The 20,998-nt window shown below is 35.1% G+C and overlaps 1 protein-coding gene across 3 annotated transcripts in view; it reads left to right on the top strand.

Annotated features, from left to right (window-relative positions):
- Positions 1-20,998, top strand: part of SEPTIN10 (septin 10) — an 88,455-nt gene that overhangs the window by 38,233 nt on the left and 29,224 nt on the right. For all 3 annotated transcript variants that reach the window (XM_058278326.2, XM_058278327.2, XM_058278328.2), the window contains exons 3-7: positions 3,178-3,298; positions 3,695-3,890; positions 15,684-15,870; positions 18,362-18,523; positions 20,243-20,339. In XM_058278326.2, coding sequence (XP_058134309.1) covers positions 3,178-3,298; positions 3,695-3,890; positions 15,684-15,870; positions 18,362-18,523; positions 20,243-20,339 — 763 coding nt within the window. The remainder of the gene's footprint in view (positions 1-3,177; positions 3,299-3,694; positions 3,891-15,683; positions 15,871-18,361; positions 18,524-20,242; positions 20,340-20,998) is intronic.

Below are 20,998 nucleotides of genomic sequence, written 5' to 3'. Positions count from 1 at the left end.
TACAGGATTCCCATATATTGCCCCATTGTTGGGATCCTGTATTCTTATGCCTGACATTGTTGTAACATGTTTATTATGAATGATGAAAGAACATCATTACAATATTACGGCCAACTGTAGTCCATAGCTTGTATTTACTTCCACATTTATTAAAACCTGGCAAAACATTGTTGTTATTGCTTCAAGCAGCCAATTATACAATTATATATATATATATATTTTTTTTTTGAAGATTTATTTTTATTTTTTAGTTTATCCGCCTCCCCCCTCCAGCTTGCTTGCTGTATGTACTCTGTGTCCATACACTGCGCGTTGTTCTGCTTGTCTGCTTGTCTCCCTTTGTTGCGTCATCTTGCTGTGCCAGCTCTCTGTGGGTGTGGGCCAGCTTGCCTTTACAAGGCAGCCCTGGGAAGCGAACCCAGGGTTTCCCTTTTGGTAAACAGGAGCCCAAATGATTGAGCCACAGCCACTTCCCCTCAATTATATTTTAAAGATATTAAACCAAGCAAAAAATTCTTGTGTATTTACTCACATATTTACCTTTCTGGTAATCTTCATTTCTTTTTGTAGATCTGAGTTTCCATTTGTAGTCTTTTTCCTTTGTCTTTGGAAGAATGTCCTTTAATACTTCTGATTAGGTAACAGTGAATTTTCTAAGATTACTTTTGTCTAAAAATGTTTTCATTTTTCCTTCATTTTTTGAGGGATATTTTCATTAGCTATAGAATTCTTCATTGTTTTCTATTATGACATTTTATAGATGTCATTCTCTTATCTTCTGGTTTGCATTGTTTCTTATGAGACATCTTTATAGTCATTTTATATTTGTTTTACCTGTGTTTAATATGTTCCCCATACCTGATTGCTCTTAAAACTTTTTCTTTACCCTTGTTTTTAAAGGCATTTTCCTCTGATATGACTAGATGTGGGTTCTCTTGGATTTTCCCCATTTGTGGTTTGCTGAAATTCTTGGTTCTCTGGGATCATTTGAAAATCTGGAAAAATTTCAGACTACATTTTTTTTCTTTTTCACTTTTCCTTCTGGGATTCCAAATAAAGCTGCCATCTCACAGGTCTTTGAGGCTCTGTCATAGTTTTTATCTTTTCTTTTTGCTTTAGTTTAGATAATAATTATTGAACAAATCTTCCTTCCACTGTCTAATCTACTGTTAATCCTATCCAATGTATTTTTATTTTATTTTAGATGTTGCATTTTTCTATTCTTGGAATTCTATTTGTTGCTGTTTTTTTTAAAGAGTGTTTACAGCTGTCATACATTCTATCCATCTTTTCCCTATAGGTTGTTTTTTCTTTTTAATGTATTATTTTTTATTTTTTAAAAAGATATTTAGATTACGTAAATGGTACGCAAAAATATAGGGAATTCCCATATGCCCCACTCCCTACACCTCCCACATTTTTCTAATTAGCAACATCCTTCATCAGTGTGGTATATTCATTACAATTCATGAAAACATTTTGGAGCATTGCCACTTAGCATGGGTTATAGTTTACATTGTAGTTTACACTCTTTCCCGCATAATTTTCTAGGTTATATTAGAATATGTAATGGTCTGTATCTGTTGTCATAATGTCATTCAGGACAGTTCCCAAGTCCCAAAAATACCTCCATATTTTACCTGTTTTTCCCTCTTCCTGCTCTCAGAACTTCCAGTGGCCACTGTCTCTACATCAATGATATAATTTCTTCCATTGCTAGAATCGCGTTAAGTCTGCAGTAGAATACTAGTAAGTCTACTTCCATCCATAGTTCATTCCCCAATCCTGAGGATTCTGGTTTGATGATGCCCATTCTACCTCTAATTGAGAGGGGACTTCAATCCCATGGGGCAGATGGACAGGCTCTCTTGCTTGCAGTTTTCTATAGATTCTTTAGCATATATTTACCATAGTTATTTTAAATTCCTTATTGGCTAATTCAATATCTGGTTCATTTGTGGCTTTCTGTCTACCATTTTACTTTCTTGAGTATAAATCAACATTTTCTGCTTCTTCCTATCTAGTATTTTAAAAATTGTACTGTAGATATTGTGGATAATTCATCGTTGAGATCCTAGATTCTTTGATCTGCTGGAAAGATACAAGAATCCTGAGTTTCTTCTGGCAGCAGTTAAATGACTGGCTGGTCACAGTGACCAAATTAAGCCTTAGTTTTAACTTTGTAAGAGTCTATTTCAGTTGTACTTTCAGTACTAGAGAGCATCCCCTAGGCCTGGGATAGGATTCTTACTCCTAAAATGTGGCTTAAGGTTTTGGTGGAAAGTTTACCAAGCTCCTTTAACGTAAAGATCTTGGCATTCAAACCCTGTCCCCAGAGTGACACTCTTGAACACTCTGCTTAGCTCCTTCCAGCCCCTATCACCCAACAAGCTGGGCTTTCTACACTACATTTCACTGGTCAACCAAGGATTTGAGGGAAGTGAGTGTATGTGCAGATTTGGGCTGTCTCCTTTCTGTAATATTCTTCCTCGATTTCCAGCTGATCTGCCTGTCCTAGGCGCCAACTGATTTCTCAGCCCACTTTCTGCTTGAGCTCTCTCTTCCTTGTGTCACAGTGACTGAGAGTATTCTCAGGGGAAAAGCTGGATAAATGTGCAACTCACCTGATAGACCTCCTTTCTGGTCTCATTACCTTATAGTCTGTTTGCCTTTGGTTACAGGCCAGTGACTTGAAAGAGTTTTTTATAATTGTTATCAGCAGGAAGTTTAGGTTGACATAAGTTGCTCTGTCATTACTGGGAGCAGGAACCATATATATATAATTTTGTACCATACTTTTTTTTTACTTGATATTTTAATGTAAGAATTTTCTAAGTTATTAAACATATTATAAACCTCTTTAATGACTATTTCATTTTTTGAATGAATATGCCACAGTTCATCTGGATATTTTCCTATTTTTGGAAATCAAATGTTTTCATGTTATAAATAGTACAGAACTCTCATTACATGAAAGGAATAAGAAATATTAATACATATTTTGAGACTCTGTACACAGAATTCTTTCCCCCCAAATTTACTTAACTAATTGGGTGAGATATAATGATTGTAAATCTTTAGTTTTTTGATAAATTCTATTTATCCTTTCAAATGTGTCTATTTCCTATTTTAATAAAAAAATTGTTGCTATTGCCAATTGTTTTTATTTTTCTTCAGCTAAAACGAGAAAACATTCGTTCATTAACTATGTCTGGCCATGTTGGTTTTGAAAGTTTACCGGATCAGCTGGTCAATAGATCCATTCAGCAAGGCTTCTGCTTTAATATTCTCTGTGTGGGTAAGTGCTGAACTCTTTCTCTAAGTTGTTCCTTCATAGTTTGTGTACTCACTTCATACTTGTCATAAGAAGTATGATGCTGATGTTACCAATTTGATATCATGACTCTGAGTTTTTTTTTCAGTTTTTTAAATTGTCACGTTTGTTTTTCTTAGTTGTACTGCTTTAAACTTTTTGTTTGTTTCTCTAAACATTTCAGTGCTTTCTTCAGAGTTCTGAGTATTTTAGCACACATACTCATTTCTGTGCTCTGCTAATGACTCAGTGTGCTAGCCTTAGCATGCACAACCCACCCTCTGAAATATTTGGGATCCTGGAAACCCCTAAAGGGGTTTGCAGTTTTATTTCTTCTCAGCCATCAGACATACCTGTGAAATAAATTTTTGTGTATTTCAGGGGAAACTGGAATTGGAAAATCAACGCTGATTGATACATTGTTTAATACTAATTTTGAAGACTGTGAATCTTCACATTTTTGCCCACATGTTAGACTTAAAGCTCAGACATATGAACTCCAGGAAAGTAACGTTCGATTGAAATTGACCATTGTGAATACAGTGGGATTTGGTGACCAAATAAACAAAGAAGAGAGGTTTGTGTTTTCTTATTGTGATAAGACAAGTTTTTATTTCAATTGCCTACTTGTTCCATGGACTGTGATTTGATTTTCTATAGGTAACCCATACCTTTCCTACCATACTTTAGTTTTTTAAAAATAATTAAGCAATGTTTGCTTCTTATTAGAAAATTGACATTTTTCTACTCATTTGTCCAATTTCTTCAGAATAATGTGAATGACATTATTAAAATGTGTATTTCAGCAAAAATTGTTTAAATTATTTCCCAATATACCTATTCAGTGAATTAGTGACTTTTACTAATTTTCAGACAGGACTTTATCTTGTTGAGGAAAGAAAACAAAACATATAATGTCAAATATATACAGTGGCTAAATACATAGTGCATGAATATGTGTGTGTGTGTGTGTGTGTGTATGTATGTATGTGAAATTCTAACCAAGGGGAGTGGATGTGGCTCAAGTGGTTGGGTGCCTGCTTCCCATATGGGCGGTCCTAAGTTCAGTTCCCAGTGCCTTTTAAAAAAACAAAAACAGCAAGCAAAACAAACAAAAAAATCAAGTCAGGGGAGCTGGTATCACCCCATAGTTGGGCTCCAGCTTCCCACATATGAGGTCCTGGGTTTAATCTCCGTCTCCTTGTACCTCAAAAAAAAAAAAAATCTTAACCCAAATAGCCAGTTACGTCATTAAGCATTGCAGGAAAGATTTGATAATGAAATTTTTATGTTTTTTAAATATTGTCATTATTTATTGTCATTATTTCTCCGATGGTATTATTAAGACTGATTATAGGTTCTGTATCAAATTTAAAGTATGAAAAGGGGAAATGAAGAAGGCAAAGCAATAAGATTTTGTTCTTTTTCCTTTTTTTTTTATTATGTCATTTTCCTAGTTTCCGAAAGTTTGCTTTAGAGGAAAATGTTTTGCATAAACTGACTTTTGTTATATAACTTATGTTAGAATATAGTATTTTCAACACATTTGTGTTCTGCCTTAAATAGGAAGAAATGATTTATGTGGACCTAATGGAAGAAGTAGGTTAGTGGCAGAGGTAAAGGCCTGTGACATTGCTTTAAAAGTTATTAATACTTACAAGATGGATACCAACTTAGAGCTAATTAATCTATATAAATGAAAGTATAAACATAGGATAGGCGAGACCTGGTTGAAAAAAATTTCATTATACTGTAGAATAAGACCCACAATAGGTATAACTTTCTGTTTCTCTGAAATAAATTATAACTTGATTCTTTCCATTTATTTCTTAGTTAGATTGTTTTCTATAATTTGCCAAAGTAATACGTAAATATATTTGTGAAAATACACATAATTTGAGAACCCACATTAGCCATTCCCTGGGGCCCAGTCTCATTTCTTTCTCCAATGAATTTGATGTTTGTCTTCCCAGTCCTTTTCCTTTGCGTTAATTGAGTTTTGTATGTTGAATCACATTTGAAATAATACATGGCAGTTTTCTTTAAACATATGAGTACATATGTGGAAAAATACATACAACATATATATACAAGTTAATAAATAATTATGAAGCCATTCCCCACAGAATCACCACACTGGTCAACATATGACCTGTACCTTAGAAAGTCCCAATGTTACTAGTTCCTGATCATAGCCTCTTTCCTTTCCTTTGGAGGTAATCACTCTCTTGACTTTTGTAGTGAGTTTTGTGTTTCTTAATGGGCTAAACCTATGTGTATATCTATAAAAAATATTGTTTTGTTTTGTCTGAACTTAAATAAGTGGCATCATGCTTTATGATATAAATGGTAGTTTTTCCCAGTTTTTGCCTATTACGAGTAATGCTCCTGGCAACATTATAAATTTATGTTATATGTGTGTGTGTATTATATATACAGGCATACCTTGTTTTATTATATTTTACTTTATTGTGCTTTGCAGAAACTGCATTTTTTTAAATACATTGAAGGTTTGCAGAAACCCTATTCTAAGCAAGTCTTTTGGCACCATTTTACCTACAATATGTGCTTACTTTGTCACCTTTTAATTAAGGTTTATACATTGGTTTTATAGACATAATGCTATTCCACACTTAATAGACTACAGTATAGTGTAAACATAACTTTTATATGTACTGGAAAACCAAAAAATTTGTATGACTCACTTTATTTATTTTTTAATTGTATTTTTTTGAAGATACATAGATGACAAAAACTGTTACATTAAAAATATAAGAGGTTCCTATATACGCCCCCCTCACCCCCCACTCTTCCCATATCAACAACCTTTTTCATCATTGTGGCACATTCATTGCATTTGGTGAATACATTTTGGAGCACTGCTGTACTGCAGAGATAATAGTTTACATTGCAGTTTACACTCTCCCCCAGTACATTCAGTGGGTTATGGCAGGATATATAATGTATAGCATCTGACCCTACAATATCATTTAGAATAACTTCAAGTCCCCAAAATGTCCCCCATCACATCTCTTCTTCTCTATCCCTGCCCTCAGCAACTACAGTGGCCACTTTCTCCACATCAGTGCTACAGTTTCTTCCATTACTAGTCTCAATAATTCTATAGTGGAATAACAGTAAGTCCACTCTAATCCATATTTTATTCCTCCATCCTGAGGACCTTGGCATAGTGATGCCATTCCACCTCTATATCAAGAGGGGTCTTAGATCCCGCATGGTTGATGGATGCGATTCTCCTGCTTAGAGTTGTTGGTACTCTCGGTTCCCTGGTGTGGTGGTTGACTATCTTCACCCCGCCCCCCCCCCCCCCCAGTTAGCTGACCTGGGTAAGTCCAACGAACCGTAGAATAGGAGCTGCAACTCTGCTGAGCCTCAGGGCCCAGCTGGCACGTGGCCAGTCCAGAGATTCAAGTCTCCTGAGTATACACCAACCCCAGCACCAACCACAGGTTCCGTAAAAGTGACAGAAGAGGCTTATGTAGAAAGGTCACATCTGAGTCCAACTCCATCACAGTCAGGCACACAAATTCCTAAGTAGGGCTCATTGACAAGGCACTGAACTCCAGAACCATCTGCCATGACCATAGAACCCGTGTGTCTCCATAGCCCTCAGGAGACCAGTACCTGGGGTTGTATCTACTTTGGCTGTCTCTGGGTTCCTGCTGAGGCGTGCATAAGCGTGACCCTCTGATGACCTTCTGACTCTTTTTTGAAGACTCTTAGCCGTATAAACCCATTTGTCTTTACCATTTCCCCCTTTTATTAAAGGTCTTTTTCTAGTTGTATCACCAGTTAGTGATTGGTAGTAATCCCTTGGCACCAGGAAGGTTTATCCCCGGAAATCATGTCCCACGCTGGGAGGAAGGTAATGCATTTACATGCTGAGTTTGACTTAGAGAGTGGCCACATTTGAGCAACGTGGAGGCTCTCAGGAGGTAACTTTTAGGCACCCTACAGCTCTAGGCCTAGTTCAGATTTCAGACACACAGGCTCATAAGCATAGGTATGACTTACTTTAGTGCAATATTTGCTTTATTGTGGTATGGAACTGAACCTGCAATATCTCTGAGGTATGCATGTATATCACTTGGAACTAAGTTGTAGTATTTACTAGACAAAACCTAAGTGTTTTCCAGAGTGAGTGTACAATTTACATTCCTACCACTGATACATATGAGTTTCCATTATACTATATTCTTATCCACACTTCATCTTGTAAAACATCTTTTCAGTATAGTGGGTGTATAATGGTACCTAGAATTCCCAACAAATAAGGTTGATATATATATATTTATATATATATAAATATTTTTAAGATTATTTATCCCCCCCCCTTTACTGCTTGCACTTGTCAATCTGCATGTTCTTCTGTGTCTGCTTATCTTCTCTTCCTGTCTTCTCTTTAGGAGGCACCAGGAACTGATCGTGGAACCTTCCATCATGGGAGAGAGGCACTCAATCATTGAGCCACCTCAGCTCCCTGGTTTTTTGTGTCTATCATTGTTTTTCCTCAGTGTCTCTTTTTTTGTTGTTGTGTCATCTTGTTGTGTCAGCGCTCTGCGCGGGCCAGCTCTCCACACAGGCCAGATCTCCATGCAGGCCAACTTTCCTTCACCAGGAGGCCCCAGGAACTGAACCTGGGACCTCCCATATGGTAGACTGGAGCCCAGTTGCTTGAATCACATCTGCTTCCCTAAAATATTTTTTGGAGTTCCTCAATTATAAGTGCTTGTAGTTTACCCAGTTCTCTTTTGGGTTGTTGTCTTTTTCTCATTCCATCATAGAAGGTCTTTATATATTCTGGATGTCAGTTTTGTTTGTAGATGAGGGAAATAGCTTCCCCACTTTGGCTTGTCAGTGCTCTTAAGATGTGTTTTGATTAAAAGCATTTTCATCATTTTTTAATTTTTTAATTTTTAATTTCTCTCCCCTTTCCCCACCCCAGTTGCCTGCTCTCTGTTTCCATTCGTTGTGTGTTCTTCTATGACCACTTCTATCCTTATCGGCTGCACCAGGAATCTGTTTCTTTTTTTGTTGCGTCATCTTGTGTGTCAGCTCTCCATGTGTGCGGCACCATTGGGCAGGCTGCACTTTCTTTCGCACTAGGTGTCTCTCCTTACGGGACACACTCCTTGCGCTTGGGGCACCCCTACGCGGGGGACACCCCTGTGTGGCAGGGCACTCCTTGCGCACATCAGCACTGTGCATGGGCCAGCTCCACACGGGTCAAGGAGGCCCAGGGTTTGAACCGCGGACCTCCCATGTGTTAGGCGGATGCCCTATTCATTGTGCCAAGTCCACTTCCCTCATCATTTTTTGATGTAGTAGAATTTATCAGTCTTTCCATTATGCTTAGTGTTTTCTGTATCATGTTTAAGTAATTCTTTCCTACCCTGAAACCATGAAAATAGTATCCTGTATTACATTCTAAAAAAATTTCTTTTCAACTCTTAGAATTTTAATCAATCTAAGATTGATTTTTTTAAAATGTAGGTGTTAGGGGATCCAGTTTCATTTTTGTCTTTATGAATACTTAGTACTTAGTTGTCTTGACACTATTTATTGTAAAGCTTATCCTTTTCCATGACCATTGGATGTGCCTGCATTTATTTAATTCCTCCTGGAAAGTTTTTATAATTTTCTACATGGAAATCTTGTGTAGCTTTACTTAAATTTACTCTTTGATTTTTGACATTTGTGATCATCTCATAAATGATATCTTTTAAAAATATTTCATTTTCTAATTGTTGCTGGTTTATAGAAATACAATTAATTTTGCATACAGAAACTTTTGTATTTATAAATTCGCTGATAATTCCAACATTTCATATCTAAAGTTGATTACTTTCCATGTTTATAATTGTGTAATCTACGTGTAATGGCAGTTATATTTTTCAATTATTTTATTTCTTTTAAAATCAGCATTATTGATATATAATTTAATAGTATAAATAAAATTCACTGATTTTTAAGTGTACAGTTCAATTAATTTTGACAATTGTATAGTTTTGTAACTTCCACCACCATTATAATATGGGAAATTTCCATACTATTGGAATCTTTCATCTCATGCATGTCAGTGCTTAGTCAGAGATTTGAGGAGGAAACCTTCTCAATTTCCAGAGCTTTTCTGTATGAGCAAAACTTCTTTCTAGTATTTTGTCACACAAACCCTAGTTGAGTGGACTTCCCTGAACTCTGATCTCCAGCTCCTCAACTGAATGAGCCCACCAGGCTCTCTTGTGTTTTATCTTTGTGCAGTACCCCTGGTATCTTGTCTCCAGATAGTCCACAGGGAAAATCGTAGGGCTCCCCTCAATTATTTTCCTTTCTCAGTGATCACAGTTTTATTCTTTCTGTTGTCTAGTGTCTGAAAACCTTTGTCTGAATTTCTAATTGCTTAAGGTGGGAGGGTAAATCCAGTCATGGTGACTCCATGACTGGACACAGAAGTCTGTATTTTTTTTTCCCCCTTTTATTTTTATTTTTTTTAAGATTTATTTATTTATTTGTTTCTCTCTGCCCCCCCACCCCCCACCTCGGTTGTCTGTTCTCTGTGTCTATTTGGTGCATTTTCTTTGTCTGATTCTCTTGTCGTTGTCAGCAGGATGGGAATCTGTGTTTCTTTTTGCGACATCTTGTGTCAGCTCTCCATGTGGGCGGCACCATTCCTGGGCAGGCTGCACTTTCTTTTGCGCTGGGCAGCTCTCCTTATGGGGCGCACTCCTTGCGCGTGGGGCTCCCCTATGCGGGGACACCCCTGCGTGGCAGGGCACTCCTTGCACGTGGGGCTCCCCTACGCGGGGGACACCCCTGCATGGCAGGGCACTCCTTACGCGCATCAGCACTGCACATGGGCCAGCTCCACACGGGTCAAGGAGGCCCGGGGTTTGAACCGGTGGTAGCCGGATGCCCTAACCACTGGGCCAAGTCTGCCGCCCCCCTTTTATTTTTAAATTCCTGGCTGTACTAATTGGAACTTTCAGTACTTTGTTGGATAATCAGTGGTACTAGTAGCATTTTTGCCTGTACTAGTGAAAGCAGCATTTTTCCCTTTGTACTAACCTCAAAGGGAAAGCTCTATTTATTTTAAAATAAATATTGTGCTTTCTTTAAGTTTCTTTTAATAATTAAATTATGGAGTCCTTTTATTATTTAGTAAGGTTTTTTTTTTTAAAGTCATGAAGTGTTTACCCTTTTCAGGTTTTTTTTTTCCTGCATTCTCTTGAGAATACCATGCTTTCTCTCATTTAATCTTAAAGTGAATTACGTTAACTGATTTTTTTATTGGTAAACCAACCTTACAGTCTTGGATCATATTTTACTTTATTTCATTTTTTATTTTTTCAGAACTTTTCCATTTGTGTTCATAAGTGAGGCTTTTGGCCTATGTTTTCCTTCTTCTACTATCATTGTTGGGTTTTTAGGTTTTGTTAACCTTCTAAAATGTGTTGAGGGAGTTTTCATTCTCTGGTAAAATTTGTATAAGATTAAAGTTACATGTCCTTGGAATGTTTGGTGGAAATCACTGGTAAAACCATCTAGGTCTGTTGCTTTCTGATTTTTGTATTGCTACTCATTTTCTTCAATGGTTATGGGATGATAACCATTGAGACGGTTTGATAAGTTATAATTTTGTAAGAATCTATTCTTTTCATCCTTTTTTTTTCAAATTTGTTGTCTTAATGATATCCATAATACCCTCCTAATATCTTTTTGTTGCTGATATCATCTGTAATTATATCCGTTATTCCTTTCTTGATATTGCTTATTTGTGCTTGTTTTCATTTTCTCCTCGATAAATTTCAACAGAGTTATCAGGTTATGGTCTTCTCAAATACTAAATTTTGGTTTTATTTATCCTCTCAATTTTATACGTTTTAACTATTTCATTTACTTATGCTCTTATGTCTATAATTTCCTTTCTCTGGGTTTAGTTTGCTTTAATTTCTCTCTGATTTTCAGCTTTACACATTTAAGAGTATACATTTCTCTCTAAGCATGACATTGCCTGCATCCCATAAATTTTGATATATAGCATTTTCATTTTCATCCATTTTCAGTTAATATTTCTAATCTCAACTTTTTCATCCTGAAGAATTGACACTTTTATTGCTATATGGTGACCTTCTTTTCTCTTATAATATGTCTTTTGTGGAAATTTATATTGCCTGATATTAATATAAGTACATCAGCTTTCTTATATATGGTGTATTCTTCTTACTTTGAACCTTTCTGTACCCTGTGCTTCAGATGTGTTTCTTATTAAGAACATACTGTTTTCTCTTTTTAAATTCAGTCTGACAATGCTTCTTTTAACTGTGTATTTAGTTCATTCTCAGTTAAAATCGTTACTGGTAAATTTGAGTTTAAATGGCCATCTTATTTTCTGTTTTCTGTTTGTCTTGCCAGTTCTGTATTTCTTTTTCCTTTCTTGTTTGATTTCTATTCTTGTAGTTTTTAACCCTAGAAATTATAATATAAATTCTTTAACTTAAAGTTGAATTAATATTTGGACTTCTGTCCAGCAATAAAAATTGACAATAAAATAGAAGTTAAAACAATTAAGCTCCATTAATTCTCCCTCCTGACCTACTGTTGTCATGCATTTTATCTTCGTATTTTTAAACCACATAAGACATAGTTATTATTTTCTGTGGCCAGTATTTGTTTACTACCCTTTATTAACCAAAAATTTCAATATTTTGTTCTTGTACTTGAAATTTTACATGGGTAAACAATTCTGGCTCGGCAGTTATTTTCTTCCCATTGAGGATACCATTCCATGATCTGCTGTCTTCTGTTGTTATTATTGAGAAATCAATGTCAATCTTTCTTAGGTACTCCCTCCTTTTGTTTTATTTTTCTCCACTGCTTTAAAATCTTTGTTTTTATTGTTCTACAGTTTTACCATGATATATTATTTTAAAATTTCTTTTTAATTTATCCTACTTGTGGTTTGTTTGGCTTCTTGAATTCGAATACAGTGTCCTTTATCAGTTCCTTAAAAACCTCAGTGTTATTTCATTAAATATTGTCTCTATTTTACTATCCCTTTTACTGGCTCCTTTCTTCCTGAAACTTTGACTAAATGTATGTTATACCTTTCCATTATGTCTTCCATGTCCATAGTGCTTATCCTTTATTATTCTGTATTTCTAATCCATATTTTCCATCCCCCCTTTCTGTTGGATTCTCAAATATTGTTTGTGATCTATCTTTCAGTATACTAATTCTTTTTTTGGCAGTGTCTAGTCTAGTATTAAATGAATCCATTGAGTTTTTCATTTCAGTATTTTTCAAATCTGTACATTTTATGTGGTTCGTATTCAAGAATCTGCAGGATCACTTTTTATTTTTAATAGTTTCCTTTTCTCAGCACATACATGCATGCTTGCTTTTTATTTCTTTAGGTATGGTAAGCTTAATATTTCATAATTATATCTTATAATTCAACTACGTAAAAGTTTAAAGATATCTTACTAATGTTTACTTTTCCTTTTGGTTCTCATTAATAATTAGTTCTCATTTTTCATTTGCTTGCTTGGTTGTTTTTATTATAGTTCTCATGGTGTTTTAAAAAATTTTTATGGAGATACTTTGAGGTCCAAGATGTTTTCCTCTTGAACAGATTTGGAATTGCTTAGCCTAGACCCCTCTGGGCATTAACAGGCTGTGGACTAAAGTAGACATTATTATTATTATTCTACTGTAGACTTATTATTCTAGCAATGGAAGAACTCTTAACATTGATATAAAGGCAGTGGCCACCAGACATTCTGAGGGATGGCAGAGGGAAGAACATATGTAATATGGGGCATTTTTGGGACATTGGCGTTGTCCTACATGACATTGCAGTGATGGATACAGGCCATTGTATATTTTATTGTAACCTACAAAATTGCGTGGGACAGAGTATAAACTATAATGTAAACTGTTGATGGTTAGTAACAGGGCTTCAATATGGGAGCACCAGTTGTAACAAATGTACCACACCAATGAGGGATGTTGTTAATGTGGGAAAGTGTGGGAGGGAGAGGGAGTGGAGCATAGGAGAATCCTTCATATTTTTTTATGTAACATTTATGCAATCTAAAGCTGGTTTAAAAATTTTAAAAAATTAATTAAAAAAATTGGTCTGGAGATTCCTAAACCTAATTTATGGCTTGAGGTTCCCAGAGTGAGAGAGGCAGTGTGAATCTGGGCTACAGAAACAAGGGCTGGTCCCATGACCACAAGTTCTTAAGAATGTTTTCTTTTCCTCTTTCCTTTTGTATTGCCTATTTCATTTATTGCCAAAACAACTTTCTTTCCTGGCCATTGTAAGGAGCAAGGTGGAGTTGCAGGTTTACTTCTGGTTCACCTTAACGCTAAAGGTATAGGTTTTTAGGATTTCAACTCAAGGTGGTGGTGGGGGTATGTGTCTCATTAGATTTCCCACCTTGTTTGGGTCCTGACCTTTGATTTCTTCTTCTTGTCCTGTAAGACCTTCAAAAACAAAGCACAAGAACTGGGTTAACAAATGCCTCAGAAGCTGAAAGCAGCTTTGATGCTTTAGTGCAGGAGTTAGCACTAAACCCTTTTTCTGTAAAGGGCTGGATGATAAGTATTTTAAAATTTGTAGGATATATGATCTCTGTCCCAACTACTCAGCTTTGCTATTGTCGTACAAAAGCAGCCATAGATAAAACATGAATGAATATGGCTGTGTTCCAAGAAGGTTGTACAAAAACAGATGGTAGCTGGATTTAGCCTATGGTCCATAGTTTACTTATCCCACCTCTGGTCTTCTGATTATCTCTTTGTTGCCACTTTCCCTTCAATTTTGGCCAGGTTAATTCCTTACCAGAGCATGTTGGTGCTTTTAAGAAATGATTTTAAATATTTTGTGCCAGTATCTTTGTTTTCTTTGTAAGAGTGAGTCCACCATTGGGAGTGGAAACATGGGAAAATTACTATGAAAGAAGTGCTTTAGTATATTATTAATTTAGTGTCTCAGTAGAGTCTGAGTGACTGGCATTTAAAAATGTCTTAATAGGATTCTACTTTGCTTTCTGGGAAATGCGAATCATATTACCAACCTATTTTAGGTCATTTATTGTATACTTACAAATTAACTTTTTTTTTCCTATCATTTGAGTAGAGAATCATATTGTGTCACCTTTAGACCAGTTTCCTAACTAACACTTACTTGTATTTGTAATATTCACTCAGAAAGGAATTAAGTTCTTATAATGTTCAAGGTATTGTGCTAGTTCTTATGGAAAACTGAGAAATATAAAATACTATATGTTCTCAAATTGCTTACTATCTGGATAGGGAGACAAGGTATTTTATATGTTAAAAAGAAATGGATTATTCTCAAGGACTAGAAGGGTCAGGCAACTTTATAGAGGAATTCACAGTTTTACACAATTTATGAATGCTTCATATATATGCACAAGGTACTGCTCCATTTTGAAACTACAAAGATAATTAATTACTAAGGTGTCCAGGGAATTTGACATAGGAACTATTTGGTTTTATTTTCTGTGGGAAAATCAGAGTGATTAATGAGAATACTTATGAGTAGAAATGTAAGTTGCATAGGCAGTTACTAGCATATCAAAATGAAGTGGGGAGAAAAACCAAGTGGAATGTTCACAAACTAATTTCAAGAAACAATCTTAACCAAGTGCTTTGCACATACATACACAGTGATTTAATTTGCATCTTGAAGGATGAATAGAGTTAGAAAGCTAGAGGGGAGCAGTTAGTCCAGGGAGAAGTGATCTGAAAAACAGCATAGAGCACAGGATGTGATGTGCCTTGCCTTGGTTTATAGTTAAATGAAAATAAAATCATGCCAGCATTCCTAGTTAAATACTTTCAGTTGACGTGTGCCTTTCATCTTACTCTCTCAAGCTCTCCATGCCTTAGAAATCTGATTTAAGAGGTAAGAAGTCATAGAATTTGACTTAAATATTTTTAAAGTTATTGATACCCATGCCTTTTCTCAGTTAAATCATATGCCAAGTACCAATTAGGTTACAAATAAGACTCCTAATCATTCTTTAGCAAGCTGACTAGTATGGGAACCTTTGTGTGAAGTGACCCACAGTGTAAATGAATGTGAGTCAGTTTCTACAAAACAACTTAAAGCACAGGCAATTTTGATGGTTTTGAAGTATTACCTTGGTATGGGTATGTTCTGGACAATACATTTTATCAATAAGGTGTCTGTTTTTTCATAAAAATTAACTGTTTGTTAATTGGTAAAAATATAGATTTTAGACTTTAGATTGCACAAGTAGCTTAGTAAGGTAGCATGAATATGTTGTATTAAATATTTTAATAATTATTTTTTCAGTTATCAACCTATAGTTGACTACATAGATGCTCAGTTTGAGGCCTATCTCCAAGAAGAATTGAAGATAAAACGTTCTCTCTTTAACTACCATGATTCTCGCATCCATGTGTGCCTTTACTTCATTTCACCCACAGGCCACTCTCTGAAGACACTTGATCTCTTAACCATGAAGAGCCTTGACAGTAAGGTAGGTTTGGGAAAAGAGTCAACCTGTCATGCTTTAATACTTATTTGAACTATTAAAATATCTTTAAGTTACATGTAGCTATAACATTTTTTTTCTGTGCATCTTTTAAACATTTGAAGTTTCAATCCATAGATTATTTTCCGGAGAAACTCAGTTTAGAACATGAAATGCAAAGGAGAAACATTAAAATAAAATTTTAGTTCCTTTTTTTAGTGATTAAATTGCATGTCAGAACATGGATATTTATCTACATTTGATGTAGAATTTGTTTGACACTAATTTCACTTTATGACACCATTAAGAGAAAGAACTTCACTGACAAAGAGTGCAACTAATGTTTCATCATGTATTATTATAAAATGTATTTTAATTCAGACCATACCAAGAAAACTTATTTTTGAATTTTTAAACCAAGGAACTATATATAAATTCAAATAAAGAGTTAGCCAGGAGCATTTTATGGTCATGTGTTTCCAGAGTAGACTCTCAGGAATAGATAGATGAGATGATGCGCTCTTGTCCATAGTGAACACATCTTTGGGCCAGCAATCAACCTATACATGGCTAACTTACAACAATTAGTCTAGATGCTTATCACAGAATTCCAAAGACTTTGAATAGCACTGCAATATTATCTTTTGGGTCATGACTTTGTTTTTCATTCAGGCTAAATCTTTTAAATGAAATGTTTCATGGTAACAGTAAAAGAAAAATATGGTTTCATGCACTCATTTAAAGATTTTCACCACAGTCTTCTGCTTTACTTGGTAGATGGAGGGACAAGTTTTAAACTTGGGACTCCTTTATCAAAAAAAGTGGCACTTCTAGCTTTCTGTTGTATAGCCTAAAAATGAATGCTACACCTAAACTTTGTTACATGTTTAAAGGGATTTAAATTTCTAGGTAAAACTAAGATTTGCCTCAGTTACTTGATTTGTTGCTTATTATATGAGTATACACTGTTTGTTTGTGGGGTTGGCTGTTATCCCAAGGACACTTGGGAGATATGTGAAGATCCTGATTTACACAAGACCACTGCATCACTACGTAAAGATGAGAAGTGTCTGAGTTGGCTTCTTCTAGTTCCTCAGGCCTCCTTGAGAATAGTTGTCTTTTGTACCTAAAAGCAGAATGCCCAAGAAGTTTTTGACATGGATAGTTACCTTATTTTATGCAAATATGACAAGGTATCTTCGTTGGGAAACATCTGTAACTTTTTCTCTCCCTGATATACACATAAACATTTATGTTTAACATCAGGTCTATTTCTGCTATTTATCATGGAGGCAGTTATTTGTCCTTAATATGGCATAAATTTTGGAATATTTAAGAAGAAAATATTGAAACCATGAATTTGGCTTCAACATTTCTATGTACTGTTTTTTTTTTTTAAAAGATTTATTTATTTCTCTCCCCTTCTCCCCCTCCCCACCCCCACCCCAGTTGTCCGTTCTCTGTGTCTATTTGCTGCGTCTTCTTTGTCCGCTTCTGTTGTTGTCAGTGGCACGGGAATCTCGGTTTCTTTTTGTTGCATCATCTTGTTGTGTCAGCTCTCCATGTGGGCGGCACCATTCCTGGGCAGGCTGCACTTTCTTTTGCGCTGGGCGACTTTCTTTACGGGGCGCAGTCCTTGCATGTGGGGCTCCCCTACGCGGGGGACACCCCTGCGTGGCAAGGCACTCCTTGCGCGCATCAGCACTGTGCATGGGCCAGCTCCACGCGGGTCAAGGAGGCCCAGGGTTTGAACTGCGGACCTCCCATTTGGTAGACGGATGCCCTAACCACTGGGCCAAGTCCGCCTCCACATTTCTATGTACTTTGACTAATTTAACATTCTTTACCTGCAATTGCTTAGAAAGTTTTCCAACATTAATTTTATAGAGTTGGAAAAATCTTTATACCTTTGGAACTTATGGAAAACTAATAAATCTAAATATACCATCAATCAGTGAGAAATGAGAAAAATTAAGAACAGAAGAATTATGATTTTTACTTTTCACTTTTATTCTGAAGATTTACATTATAATCTCACTTTTTTGACACATGCCTGGTTAACCTGAGTTTTTTACTAAAACAAACTAAAAAAACAAACTCAGACCAATCCCCGAATTTGTAGAAACATCAAGGTTTACTCTTGTACCCATTAATCATTTATGGGACTAGACTTAGAAGCTAGTCAGTGTTCACAACCCCAAAGCTCTTCTTCTCTGGGTAGTGACAGAACTTTAAATAATGCTGAGAAAGTTATTCCTTTGCATTGTGAACACTTTTAGTTGGTATTTATAAAATTTCAAAATTTTCTAAAAATTTTTACAATTTAGTCCATTAAACGTTATTTATAAAAACAGTTGGCGAGTCAGACCAGAGTTTGTCTGTCCCTTGATCTTGGTTAAGGAAATTTGTCAGAGATTGAATGGTTTTGAATATAAAAACTACAGTATGAAAAACAGATCTTTGAATTGTGAGAGTTTGTTTTCTTTATTCTTTATAGGTGAACATTATACCAGTAATTGCCAAAGCAGATGCAATTTCTAAAACTGAATTACACAAGTTTAAGATCAAGCTCATGAGTGAATTGGTTAGCAATGGTGTCCAGATATACCAGTTCCCAACAGATGATGAAACTATTGCTAAAATCAATGCTTCAATGAATGTAAGCTTCTGTTATATATGAATTCTCTTTCACTTATAAAAATAAAAGTATAATTTACAAGTGACATTGCAACTAATATAATTTCACTTGTATCCTCCAAAATGACTTCAAGCAAGGTGAATTTTCCGTATGTCGGATGTGGGAAAATGTTTTATTTTCTTGACTTGGGAAAAGTATGATGAGAATATGTCTTTAAGCATATTTTTCTTTCTCCCACTTTTCACCTAAATAAATGACCCATTTGTGAGACTGAGTATACCATTTGTGGAATCTTACTAAACTACCTTACAAAGATTGCTTTCTATCCTGTCTTTAAAAATGTGAGAAGACTTTTAGCCTCTCTTGGAATGCTTTAGAATCTTAAAATCTTGTAAGTTAAGGAGATCTTTTTAATCTGGGTTTTAAAAGATTATTAGTGTCACATGTACAGTGCCAAAGTTAAATATTAAACATTCATGTATTTTTTAGTTTTACTATATATTACATATGAGATGTAATGTATAATATATAATTTTGCATATATAGTGTATTTCTGTAACATGAGTAATTTCTTTGAGCTACTTCATGCTAACAGATTTCTTAAATATCTGACTTTATTTTGAAGAATCATGGGTTTGGGAAGCAGAGAGAATTAATCATTTGTTCTTGTGGAAGTTACTACCATCCTTGATTGTTAACTTATCTACAAAATGGGGTACAAGGGATGTTGTGAAAGTTAAATGATACCTTTGTTAAGTACCTGCCTTAGTGCCATTCAATAAATGCTAACTCCACTTCTTTTCTTTTCTGATTTTTCATATCTTCTTTATATTAAGATATTAAAGAAGTGTATAAAAAGCTGACCAGTGTAAATGAGGTGATCTTATTTCCTAGCTGTTAAATTGTCTTTTGATCTAATGTTATTTCTTGTGCTCATCTGGAATCATCTTTTAGAAAGCTGCAATTAAAGGTCTAAATAATGTTAATTATTAAATACTAAACATAGTACTTAATACTTTTACAGTAGGCTTTCCCTCTATATCAATCCTCAACTTCAGACAGACCAATCTACTTACTGCCACTGCATCTGTCTTTTGCATATTCCTGTTTCTACATCTTTGTTCAAAATCTTCTCCTTGCCTAATCTTGTCCTTCCTACTCTTCTTGATCTAAAATCTAATCTTTCCTGATCCAGTTTGGTTGAACTTAATTCTTCAACCTCTTCTTGATTCTCCCTGTTCACAGTGATCTCTTACTCCACTGAATTTCTATAGCATTTACTGTATTTGGCATTAATTTGGAAATTATGTATTACTTTGTATTAGTGTAATGTATCTATACACACACTAAATACAGATATGTAATTTAGTTATGTGTACTATATGTGTGTGTGTAATTTTCTCAACATTGTCTTTGTCTTTTAGGGCAAAGATAATATTAAGGAAAATGATAGGTATACTAAAGTTCTTTCCTGTTTTGTATTCCCAGTAGCATGATGCCATGTATGTAGGGGATGTTCAGTAGGCAATTTTTTATTTTTTATAGGACCTGAAAATGTAAAACAGTTAACACATTCTCATTGCCAAGTTTTAAAATCTGAGGTATAGCAGATCACTTGATTTTAATAGCTTGGTTATATAATAAATTATTCTCTTTTCTGTTATTTTCATAAACTTTTTAAGTTTGTCTATTGTCATATTGGTATGAGAAGATGGAATTGATATTATGGTTCCTTTTCAGGGACATTTACCATTTGCTGTTGTGGGAAGTATGGAAGAGGTAAAAGTTGGAAATAAAATGGTCAAAGCTCGTCAGTACCCTTGGGGTGTTGTACAAGGTAAATAGGATAAATGTGAGCAACAATTTGGAATATTTATTAGAAGTATGTGTTACCCAGTAGTTTCAAAATTAAATTTAATGCATTTTTTTGAGAGGATGCTTATTTTGGATTCTGATTGGTTGTTACAGGAGTTTGCTATTTGCTGTTGTAGGTAAGAGTCTGTAGAGGCCAGGCAGAGCCTCCTTATTTTTCACACACTTTACCTCCCAGGTGTGCAGTGACATTCAGAAGGTCCCCACCATCACTGGCAGAGCACTTGTGCAGACATGACACATAAAAATTATTACTAAATTTTAGAGCACAATAAACCAACTTGTAAATTTGAAGTTTTACTAGTCAACAGAACAAAATATTGCTAATTATTTCCAAAACAAACTTGTCAGTCAACTAAAACATTAAATCTAGTTGACATTTAGATTATTCGTCTAGCATTATAGTAAGTAATGAGTACTATCTGGTTCATTTACTTGTGATACTAATTAATGAGGAATGAATAACCCCTGTCAGTATAGGTTTCCAAGTGGTGCTTTTTAAAAATAGACTAATTTTGTAAATAATGAAAAATAATAAGAAAAATTAACATTTTTAATATACAAAACTGTAATACTTAAAATGCTAGTCACAATAACATTACATTGTATTAATAGTCTTCTGGT

The sequence above is a fragment of the Dasypus novemcinctus genome, chromosome 17 (assembly GCF_030445035.2).
Source record: "Dasypus novemcinctus isolate mDasNov1 chromosome 17, mDasNov1.1.hap2, whole genome shotgun sequence".
In the NCBI taxonomy this organism is placed as follows: domain Eukaryota; kingdom Metazoa; phylum Chordata; class Mammalia; order Cingulata; family Dasypodidae; genus Dasypus; species Dasypus novemcinctus.
This window is presented reverse-complemented; position numbering and strand designations above follow the sequence as displayed.